Source organism: Colletotrichum orchidophilum, assembly GCF_001831195.1.
Source record: "Colletotrichum orchidophilum strain IMI 309357 chromosome Unknown Scaffold_18.1, whole genome shotgun sequence".
NCBI classification, from domain to species: Eukaryota; Fungi; Ascomycota; class Sordariomycetes; order Glomerellales; family Glomerellaceae; genus Colletotrichum; species Colletotrichum orchidophilum.
In genome coordinates this window covers 344430-356386 of record NW_019172974.1, presented here as the reverse complement: position 1 = coordinate 356386, position 11957 = coordinate 344430, and the positions used below count along the sequence as shown (strand labels likewise).

Genomic DNA, 11957 nt, shown 5'->3' with positions numbered 1-11957 from the left:
ACCGGATTGAAGTCCTTTCAACTACTGTGACGGCAGTGTCTCTAACATGCAATGTCAGTACTTCTGCGACCTGCTTCTGCGATGATGGATCCGAGACTAGCCTTTGATAGCTCACAAGTCGAAGCCGACCCTGGGAAATTGGCCAGTCTCCGCTCCTCGAACCACAACCAAACGACACCGACATGTCCCCAAAGTCGCCAAACTGGACTTCTTCCCAGCACGAAGCTCTGGCACCCATTCCTACCAGCTCTGCTCATATCTGAGTTATGTTTATTGCGCAGGGCAGAATTTTCGTCCTCTCATTCAAAAGTCTCCTGTGGCTTCGGGCTTCACTCACATGCTGTGCTACTCGAGCCTGCTCCAGGCCAAGAAGCAACCAGAATACCTAGCTTCAGCGCTTAACCATCAACTCCGGCGGCTCGGCTTTGGTGTCATATGTCAACAGCATGGGTTTGAGCTCCTGTCGCTGTCTAAATCAGCTCAACTAATTTGAAGAAGGCCTGCTAATGGTAAACTTGTCTGCACCATGCACTCATGTCATGGCCGCTGCTGGTGTTTCATTGCACCCAGACTTGAGAAATCTGCCGCAGGATTCCCTATACAGACCGAATCAGGAGTATTCAACGACGAGGTGCATGTCTCCATTGCCCGAAGAGGCACGTTCACTCATTGAAGCCTGTTCTGGGACAGAAGACTTCAACGTTACCAGGGACCTCGGTGACTTCCGACACGGCCAAACAGAATCACCACAGAATCCCACGGCTGCGGTTGACTACCGGGGGCCTTCTCCCTCATCTTTGGATAGTGAAGGTGGGGAGAGTTGCTTTCTCGTCCAGGTCGATCGATGTGCATTCCATGCTTCATTAACCTATAACAACCTCATCCGAAGGATCTGGTCTGCAGAGAAACTGCTAGAGAGTCTATTCAAGCCGTTGATAGAGGTTTTAGGTACGCTTAGCGATGCGGCGATGCCTCCAACGTTCAACTTATCACACAAGATCTTCCCCCAACAGAGTGCTCGAGGTACAACCGTCTCTGCAGCGCAATGCGAAACCGGAGTTCTTGGTGGGAATATTGCACGTGGATTCGAGTCAAAGTGCGGCAGAGGTCTCATCCCACTCTTTTTGCGTGTATCCTCATCGCCGTTCTAAGATGGGATCTTTTCCAACAGACAAACTCGTTTCATCACAACTACTACCCGCACTCGCACGGACAGCTTACCAACATGCCGGAAATTTGTTTGTTAAGTACCTTACCCAGAAACAATGCGATATTCGCTGAAGAAACGCATGCAAGCAATTGCATTCACATATGTGTGCTGCCAACTGGCTCCGCATCTGATGCTGGGCACGCAGGCCATCCTGCAACACGTGGGCTCCGTTGCAATATCTGGTTCAACCAACGAAGCGTCTCTTTGACTAATCATATTTCTTTTCCGAGAATCATGTTTTGCATTGAACAACATGGAGATACGTGATTGACGCAGGCCACTATTCGACAATCTCGATATCAACCTGGGCAACTGGGTTTGTCAAGATGGCGGGGCCCTAAGTCTCCGCACCAACTCCGCAACCGGAACAGGTAGTGTGGCATTGGTGGGGGGAAGATGTCGAGGGCAGCAAGTCTCACGTAGCTTACAATGTATAGCTCAAGTCTGCCATGAAGCACCCATGCCTGGCCTGGGAAGATTAGTTTGAGGGTGGGCGCTGAATGGCATCTCATTCTGGATGTATCATTGCCACACGAACGCGTGGGTTGGCCGGCTACTGGCTCTAACCGAATGTCTTGACTGACAACACTTTATGGATAATGTAAGCCTGCTACCTACTTTACATGTAAGGTATGCAGCCATGCATACGCATGCAGCATCCGAGGAGCCGCAATGACTTCACTGAAGTCACGGTAAGTGGTAGTACTAACTTCTGCTAAGCAGACTTGGGTAAATTAGACTCCAGGTATGACGGCTGTCGTTCGCAACACCTAGGAACAAATTTGGCCGATACCCGCAGCCGCAGGCCTACAATAGCCTCGGGGTTTATTTTACGCCGCAGCCGCGGCTTCATCCTCGGCAACTCATGTTCACACAAAATCATCCCAATCCTTCGGAAGTAACAACTCATTCAAGTTCAACGGTCCGATCCTTTGCTAGAGGCGCTGGAGCAGCCTGCCTCGTACGAGATGTTGGGGCGAAGTGGCAGCAAATCTGGACCCAGGACATCATTCAGACGCCGATGCATACGCAGTCTCCACAGGCCTGCGTTCGTGTTACTCGTCACCTTGCCTTCCTTGTCTAGGACGTCACGACGTGATCAGGCAGATTACTGTTCACGCCGATTTCAGCGACGGCAGACTAAACAACAAATGTTCGCCACTACTAGACTTCAATCTGACTTTGATAGTTTCACATCGACCCCGTGCGCCGAGTTCAGAGTAATGAGGCGTCGAATCTGCGACCGAATGAGCATGATCCGCAATCTATCATCACCACAATTTGTGATCCGTCAGTCGATATCACCTTCGCTTGCAGAACTTGATGCCGGGCTCGGTGCATTCGCCAGCCCCACCGTATGCGCCATGGATGTAGAGTCCCTCATCCGTATTGCTCGCGACGTCAAAAGCACTGTGTCAGACAGACATGGGTCCAGCGTCAGACTCGCCAGCTATCCTTAGTGCCCGAAACGGTGGAGGCCATGAAGCGAGCTTGCGGGCGTGATACGCAACGAACTACGGGTTGGAATTTCGCATCGACGAGTGATGAGCGGGAGCCTGGCAAGCAAACAACTCTGTCGTGCCAGGAGCTAACTGTCCTGGGCATGGGTCTGACGGAGTCGAAAGAGATTTTCGACGCCGTCGGCTTTGGAAGCGTCAAAATTTTACCCGCCCGGCACTAGCTCAAGTTAGTCAAGTTCAGGCTGAGCTCAGTTGGGTCGTGTGCAGCATGTGCAGCCCGTTGGTGGCTTGGCCGGGGAAGAAGCCGTGCTGTTATCCCCTTTCTTCTTCCACGTGCATCATGTCGTACTCGTGGATGCCATGTGGCTCGAGGAAATCCGTCTGGTGTTGAAGGTCGCGGGAGTCCAAGCGGCTCCAGACCGCCCGAGCTACATGTTTGCTTGTCAAATATCGACTGGCTAACGGACGAACATTGCTTCTTCCAAGACCACAAATGTGCGAGACCAGCAACATAACAAGCTTGCATTCTGCTTAGACGTGGCCTGGAACAATGTTTGCTTGTCAGCACAGGGTCTCGAGCACCTGGCTTGTGTGATGCATCACGCAAGTTGGCACAGGATCCCCCGGAGATTTCATGCAATTATCTTGAAGAGGACCCAGACCCGACTAAAAAAACTTGGGGCCACCTGCAATGCGTCAAGTCTCACTTTCGGGGCACCTAGAAGCAAATGAAACGGCCGCCGCAGTATTGAAGAGCGCCGCAAGTTGAGAGTCTGGTTCCTTTGGTGGCGTCAAAAAGATCAATCCGAGGAGCAAACATTTTTTTGTTGGGGGATGAAGCCTTCGCGACAAAACGACATGTCACATTCCGTTTCGTTACGCCTCGGTCCATTGAGCAACAAGGGTGGAGGGGTAATTGGGTCTATCAACCCGCTCGTCACTTTTACTTTACGGATAGGCTTAGGTGAGAATCTTCGCCTGCAGTTGGACTTGCGCTATGCCTGAGGAGTTCCGTCATCCGCCGACCACTAATCTTCTGCTCGGCGTTCAGTAGATTCAAGCGGCATGTTTGCGGCCGCCGCGTGGAGAGCCTCGTCTTGCAATGTTTGCATTGTAACTTGACACCTGTCACAAATGATGAGAGGTAGGCACCTTGGAAATTTGAGGAGGCCTTTGCGAGGGCCTCTTGGCCCCCTACTCAATGTTTTGTTAGTCCATCGAGATCTTTGGAGATCTCCATCACATCACTGGGGGGCCCGGTAGGCGGGCTTTGGTAGGTGGAAAGTGACATTGCCAATCTGATAATTGTGTGTGGAAGGCTCTGATCCGCTAATGACGGCTTCCATTTTCGAGGCCAGAAAAGCAGGCTACTCAATACTGCCCAGGGTTGTATGCGGAGTGTGTTCGGGGTTGCTGATGAGCTTTGCGCCGTCAAAGCCCGGGGAATCCCGACAATGGACGGCGTCGACATTCGATGGCGTTCCCGTCTTAACACCACCTACCCTTAGGAGACGATGAACAAGATGAGGCTGGGAGATCGTGGCGTGACGATATACTGTGAGTACATGTAAGCTTCTACAATCTCGACAAGTGCGGACCCCGCCGACCGAGATGAAAGAAGCCCTGGCAGATTTCCATTCCATCAGATTTTTTCATTGACCATGTGCCTGCACTGCAGATTCCAGTCATAAGCGAAAGGAACCAACCCGTTCGAGTACTGCGAAGCCGAACTGGCCAGTGCAAGTTACAAAGAAAGACAGCTCCACTCAATCCCTTGGCTCAAGTTGAAACTTGATGAAGAAACGGTACATGATTGCAACTCCACCAGCTGATATTGTGACTTGTGGCACTTGGTAAGACTCAGTTCTCTTCCCGACGTCGTAATAATGGAATCTACGGATAAGCTGAGATTTGAGCGCAGGACCCAGTCCCAAAGCCAACCCCGACTCCAACAGAGTGGGCAGAAACCCGAACAATATGCCGTCCATGACACACGGACGTTGTCTCCCCCCAGGGGAATCGGAAAGTAAAAAACCGCTCCTGGGTTAACTGGAGAAGCGTCACAGTGTTTGTGGTTATGTGCCGCTCAACCCTGGTCACCTCTGTTCCCCCGTTTTCTCTCTCTTTTTCTCTCACACGCACACCTCTGAGTTTTCGCTGTCTCTGACTCTCTGCAAGAAAAGCCTTGCATGGCGTCAAGTACCTTCGTGGATCAATATTGAGATAATTGGGCGACCCCCCCGTGGACCCAGGACCCCCAATTAGGCATTGCGGAAACTGCAATTCTCATCATACGAGTTTGCATTTGCAACTCGGGAATTCCCTGCTGTGGCGTGTTCCCTACTCCACTGGATATCGCGTGTCACTGACGTCTGTTAGGAACAAGGGACGAGCCAGAAGACCGCAGAGTCGAGTCACCTCCAACCGCTGCCTTCATCGCGGCCCGGGGTTTTCTGTCCGAATTGTCATTTTCTATGTCAAAGGATACTACAGCCACTCTAAGCAGAAGGATTGGGACTATGCCCGTTCATATAGGACAGACTGGGTGACCAGACCGCGGGCTTGTCTCCACGAAATCCCCAATCACCACTCTTCAATGCCACCAATAACTCCAGTTTATTCCCCTCGCGGCAGGTTGGACTGCATGCAGCAAAAGTTTTGCGGAACATCCACAAACCCGCCTCCCTCTTAGCGTACTTCTAGAAAACCCCCCGGAGCTCCTCGTTGCTTCGGTTTGCTCGGCAGCTTATGGGGGGTGTCCCGCTGGAGAGGCTTCGGGCCACCCTCAGGGTCCAGTTGATACCCCTGCAGAGTTTCCCCTTGGTGCCTTTGACATCCTGGTATCCCTGATAACCCTGGTTCCCCGGTCTTGTACCACCCGCCGACGGACAGGGCTGACTTTGAACCGCTCCTCGGTTCGTCGCGAACGCCCGGTTACCATTGGTGCTGCTCCTTGGATGAAGCATCAACGGCGCCCAACGTCTTTCTCCATGTGCCTCCCACCCTTGAATCCATGCATGTATGGCCCATGAGAGCCGTGTTCTAGTGAGGAACCAGCTTTCTTTTTACACTACGGGATACAAATCATACGATGTCTATCCGTCGAGACAGGCGGTGCCTGATTCGAAGCATGCAGACCGTGGGGACTCGAGCGCACGCGACGACGTCGCACGACGAGGGGGAGGGGGGAGACAGGACTGAGCTCTGTCTCTCAGAGTGTTCCTACACGAAGGCATCTTGGGCTGGAATTAAAAGTTTCTATATCTTTCCTGCAGGGCCCGAACCCGACGGCCAGGAAAGACGTGTGCTTTTGTGTTCCCAAACCCCAGGATTCGGCTCTCATTATCACACAGACGGATACCATCCAGCGTCGGTGCATTTTCTTGTTGATGCCCCATTTAACATTCGCCCCTCTTCAAGTCTGCTCCCAGATATCCATCCTCGATCCCATTCCTAGGCACGAGACGTACTCTAGAACCGCAAGGGTTCCCGTTTTTGGTTTTCAGACTATTCGCCATCAGCCGAGGACCGGAGAACAGCATTCTCAAGCGAAGCAAAAGTTTCTCCCCATCACATCTTCACAACCATGGCTTTGACATACAAGCAATCACAACTCGTCAGGGGCACGATCCCGGCTCTCCGTGAGCACGGCGAGACTATCACAACTATATTTTATGCCAATATGCTCCGAGCTCATCCCGAACTTCATGACCATTTCAACAAGGTTAACCAGGCCAACGGCCGCCAACCCCGCGCCTTGACCGGCGTCATCCTATCTTTCGCCGCAAACCTCAACCACATCAGCGAGCTAATTCCAAAGCTTGAGCGTATGTGCAACAAGCACTGCTCCCTTGGAATTCTGCCCGAACACTATGACATCGTGGGCAAGTACCTCATCCAGGCCTTTGGGCAGATCCTCGGTCCAACCATGACCCCAGAGATCCGCGAGGCCTGGACAAAGGCCTACTGGATTCTCGCAAAGATGCTCATCGGCCGCGAGGCCCAGATGTATCGCGAATTCGACGATGACAAGTGGAAGGGATGGCGCGATTTCCGCATCGAGAGGAAGGTTGCCGAGACGGACGACATCTTCTCCTTCTACTTGGTGCCGGTCGACGGCAAACGACTTCCCGACTTCTACCCAGGCCAATACACCTCGATCCGTACCACGATTCCTATGTTGGGCCACTTGCAGTCACGACAGTACTCACTCAGTGACTCACCGCGACCTGATTACTACCGTATTACCGTGAAACGTGACCAAGGCGCCAAGGTTGGCAAGGGCGCGGCCGTCTTCCACCTCAACCCTGGTGTCTTCTCCAACCACCTCATCGACGAGAAGAAGCCAGGTGACATTGTCGAGCTGACACATCCTACTGGCGATTTCTTTTTCGACACCCACGCCGCCGGCACTCTCCCCGTCGTACTCATCTCCGCCGGTGTGGGCGTCACCCCTCTGATGTCCATCTGCAACACCATCATCGAGCGCCAGGCTGTCCGCCCCATCTCCTGGATTCACTGCTCAGCTCGCGCCGCCCCTTTTGAAGAGCATATCCGCAAGATCGCTTACAGTCGCGCCAACTTCATCACCAAGTTCTTCCGTTCTCAAATCGCCGATGTCGAAGACGACGACTCGCTCTCCTCCTCAAGCGACTTTGGCCTTCGCATGGATCTTGCGCGGATAGCACCCGAAGAGCTCTACCTCAGTCATGGCGGTGCGGAGTACTACATCTGCGGACCTGAGATCTTCATGGTTGAGATGTCACAGTTCCTCATTAACCAGGGTGTCGACCCCAACAGAGTCAAATTCGAGCGATTTACTACAGGCGATTTGGAGTTCAAAAAATGAGAGCATTGGAAAAAACCCAACACTTTCTTGGCCTGATTGGTTTTTACGGAGAATGAAATGGGTAATGGGGGCTATTTCAGGGAAACGAACGAGACGGAGTTTCATGATTGAGTGGTCTATCTGGCAAACGGGTACAGCAACTACACAAACGGACATGTTTATGCTTTTCTTTGGAAAGACGCAAGAGCAGGAATTGGATGGGTCTCCTTTGGCTCTGGGGGTTCAGAGTGTACGTGTGTGTCTGCTATCAAAAGCATAATACTACAATTCACTGCCTCCCACGGCGCTCTGGTTCAGAGGACTCATGTTTGCAGAATCAACCTGCCGTGCAAAGTCGACATCATTGGCCAAGCCTATTCGATTGGTAACTCATTGCCGATGTCAAAACAGACGTCACCTACACCGCCGTTGTACATCTTCGCTGGTTGACAATGACTGGGTTTCCTCCATCATACGAGAAAACTGGACTGGATGCCGGACAATGCAACCACCTGACTCGCCGCTAATTATATTGCTCCTCCGAGTCTCCGACCCCCCTCGCGCAGGCTCAACCCCCCCAGAACTCCCTATGGGGTCTCTAAAATGGGGGCCTGGAGAGGAACGCTGGGGTTTTCAAGTGGGCTCAGTTCAGTGCAACCTGGGTCTTGTTCGCATCTCCATCTCCAATGACCCATGGGGCAATGTCAGTTGGCTGATTCCTGAGGCACAAGGAAAAGAGAGCCACAGGATTGTCACATTCTCGCAGCCGAAGCCGCAGACGGAACACTGGGATCTTGACAGTGTGCCAATGCACAACATGGGCAAATGAATCTGAGATTCCCCCTTGTCGACATCCGCACATCACGTTTCCATCGGCCATAGGAATTTTGTTTATGAGAGAGAACAACTAATCAAGACGTGTCGACGGGAAGTCTTCCCGGGTCAACTCCGCCGGTGACAAAAAGAAACGCTGCCAACGCCAAGCACAGCTTGCCGCAACCGGATTCCCTCCACAACTCGGTCTACATCTGTGTTATGGATATCGTGGGTCAGACCTGGCGGTTGACCACTTGTGACTTGGATCTTTCATGAAAATGAATCTAATGAAAGGTTGAAAAGGTGGAAGATCGAAATAGAACCCGAGCCTTGACTCAAATCTTTACCCGCTAATTCATACCTTTGACGATGACGCACAAACGCCAACGATTTTCTTGCAACGGGCGCTAGTGCGGATGCTTGTCCACCATAGTAGTGTGGTAGTATCGGCGAGAAATACCGGTACACGTTCGGCAGAGAGTGGCACTTTATTTCGTTTTCTCTTTTCCCTCCACGGCGTCCGTGCCGACCATACAAAATCCCGCTTGTCTACCTCGTGGCCCGGTTAGGGAGAGAATGGCGAGCTGTTGTAGCCGAAACACTTTGTAGTCCAGTTTCATGCCAAACGCGCGGTTAAACTAGTCCTAGGCACTAGTCCTAGGCACAAACAGATTTCGAAGGACTTGATATCTCGCATATCCAGAGAAACATCCAGTCTCCCAGCGCGGCCGCGATGGTAGCACGCAAACCGGACCTTGTGGTCCGCCAAGTAACTTTCTCGGGGAGACCGTGACGCAGGAGCCTGAAGTCACTTCCGGAAACATCCACTCCACCCCATGCATATAACGACAGGCTTCATGATGGGGAAACTTCGCCGCGGAAGTTACGGGAGGGCCTGGTCAACAAGGTGGTCAACCCGGCTGCATGGCGGCCGTGTCAAGACCTTCTACGTCACGATGTCGAAGTCTGGCATTTGATTAAGCTACCCTGGCCGCATTTGAGGCTCGTCAAGTGCCGTTACAATGCTACAGGGGCGTTTGAATGGCACAGTGCGACCGTTACGATTGTCGATGCCGTTAATTCATATGCCCGTACGTTTCAGAGCCACAGGGAAGAAAGACCATTCAGCTACTTGAGCTTGTCTTCAGATTTTCAGCTGCGAGTTGTGCCAATAGTCTGCTTCTCTTTACTGCACGAATAGAGACAGCTCTTCCATAAAGTATCAACAAAGGCTTGTAGACTGATCTCAGAGTCACATGCAGACGATTCAGTATCCTTGATTCCCTTGAAGTGGAAGCCCCCATCTGGGTCATCTGGGTACTAGTATCCTCAAGCGCTGTGTTGAACATTTGAGAACGGCGAGGGGGGATTGACTTAAGAACATTGCTATTAGAACAGCTCGCGCTATTCCTTCGACCGTAAGGTTTTCTCTTGCAAGAAAGGGCATCGATCGGTCACGCAGTGCCTATAGATCGAAAGCCCGTTCAGCCTAAAGGGTATGTTGAAGCCTCTGTCGATACCCCGGCAAGTGTCTCCCTCTTTGCTAAATTTTGAGAATGACATCAAAGATGATTCAAGACTGCCATGCCCATTTCTGAGAAGGAAGACAAAAGAACTTTTCCAACGCAACGTGCCTCGGCCAGTGCGATTTTTGACTGTGATGTCCAGATATGGGAAGCCTCAGCGCCCGATGACAGGCGTAGACATTAGTACGACGAGATACCTGCAAGAGAATGCCTAGCCAATTCCCAACCAGCTGGAAGATCGAGCGACATTTGTCTCTGAGTGTATTCCATTAACCTCTTTACGCAAACGTTATTGATACTGTTCAAGAATTGAATAGTCACTAAAGGGCTTTTTCTTCAGGAGAGTCCGGCGAGTAGTGGGCAAGCGGTGATGATGATGGAACAGAATGTGGCACGCATTACATATGAGATAAGGACGTCGACTTTACAAAGATCGAGCACCAGAATCTTCGAGTGATTCTCGCTGCAGCAAACTACCCTAGAATGAGGAGTGACCGAAATGACCGTCAGGTGAAAGCCAGGCCAGCTCTTCCCCTTACAGATTGACTAATCTGGAAACCACGGACTGGTGTCGACCAGGCCCAGAAGCCTTGGCTTGACTCGCTCTCCTTACCTTGTTGGTAGGGAAAGCAGCCTTGTGCTACCGACGGTCTGGTAATTGATTGGGACTCAGTTTTTGGTAATGACACGTGGGCTGGTTAGATGGCCACAGGCCTCCTGAGCTGGCCCTCGGGTTGTCTTTCGTGGATTTGAAGGCATCCGAGAAAGCCCGACTGTATTAAAGGTTGACACATTTTCATAGGGATCTGCTAGATTAAGCCTCGGAAGTGGCCGATAATGGATATTAGAACACCCAGGCAAAGTCAAATAAAACGAACTTTGTCTGCTGTTGATATGCAAGTTATAAGATCCCAACGAAGAATTGCCTCAAATTCGGTTTCGGCGTCACAAAGATACCAGGTAGGTGATGAAAGACATTTCTGCAAGGAGTGGGAAACCCCTAAGGGCCATGAAGTATTTACCGATGTGCGTCGTTGTAACGAGCCAGGACCACGCCGCGGTTGTCAATGCTGGTGTCGCTATCCCGAAGGGTGATATTGTAGGTCTCGGCGTAGGCGATCTCTCCTTCTATCCAATCTTGCGACCCCTCCCGCGGCACCAGAGGCGTGTGTTGCTGGAGAAACGGTCTAGAAGAGAAGAGCTACGTTCATATAGGTCTTCATATTAAAGAATAAAGAGTTGATTTCCAATAATTTTGAGTTGATGGGATGATATTGGTAATTGAGAGTTTCATCGCACCGAAGAGATTTATCTGCTTGTTTATTGAATGTATCTAGAGAAAGTCCATTTGGAAGCTATTCCCTATGAATCTGTGATGTGCGGGTTGAAGCTTCTGCCTGAGCACGACCGGCTCAAACCACTTGCCACGAGAGTGCAATTGAGCCAAAGCAGCAAATTAAGGGAGCACCACCGCTTCTTAGGCAACACCCGTGATGGTTGCCGTGTAGAACTACTTGCAGATTTAATCATCTTGCAAAATGAAGCTGGCGCTCTTTCTCCACTTCAATACTTTCCTTCGAGCTGTTGATTATGATTATAATAATGAGGCTCTCCAGCGGTGTTCTCATGTGAAAGAGTGAAACAAGTCATACATCACGTCCAGCGCGCAAAACTTCAAGAAGAAAACATGCTCTCAGGATGAGTTTCTCAGCCTTGAAGACGAGTGATATGCTGAGCGCGTACGTCTTTATCTCGGGAGATGTCATACAAGTCGGCGCTTCGATACCACTAGTCCCAAGTTTCTCCGGCCAACTGTTTCAATTAGAGAAAAATAGTTGTCCACATCACAGCACGATCTGGAGGGTGAACTTTCCTGAAGGACAAAATGGACAGTTGGGCAAAAGGGCCTGTCGCCAAGGGCAAGCATAATCAACGAGATGATCGACAGGGAGAGTGCGATCTCGTGTTCATAAATCGTGATAAGCAAATATGTACCCAACAATCACATGGTATTAAGCACTGTATTCTAGGCTGTTGAAGACTAAAAAAATTACATCTTCCCTGCTTCAGATTTGTTGCTGCAGCTAAGCCCTGCCTGATGACAATGTATCCCATTT

General features: G+C 51.1%; 3 protein-coding genes across 3 annotated transcripts; all 3 read left to right on the top strand.

Annotated features, from left to right (window-relative positions):
* Positions 1-5282: 5282 nt before the first annotated feature.
* Positions 5283-5702, top strand: CORC01_03125 (uncharacterized protein; the record flags this gene model as incomplete). The annotated part of the gene is made up of 1 exon (XM_022614775.1): positions 5283-5702. A coding segment is annotated over one exon (420 nt), but the record flags the coding sequence as incomplete, so codon positions are not given.
* A 554-nt stretch (positions 5703-6256) lies between these two features.
* On the top strand, positions 6257-7519 carry CORC01_03124 (globin; the record flags this gene model as incomplete). Its single annotated transcript, XM_022614774.1, has 1 exon — positions 6257-7519. The coding sequence occupies one exon, from the start codon at positions 6257-6259 to the stop codon at positions 7517-7519; it is 1263 nt and encodes a 420-aa protein (XP_022478776.1).
* A 304-nt stretch (positions 7520-7823) lies between these two features.
* Positions 7824-8327, top strand: CORC01_03123 (uncharacterized protein; the record flags this gene model as incomplete). Its single annotated transcript, XM_022614773.1, has 1 exon — positions 7824-8327. The coding sequence occupies one exon, from the start codon at positions 7824-7826 to the stop codon at positions 8325-8327; it is 504 nt and encodes a 167-aa protein (XP_022478775.1).
* Between the last annotated feature and the right edge of the window lie 3630 nt (positions 8328-11957).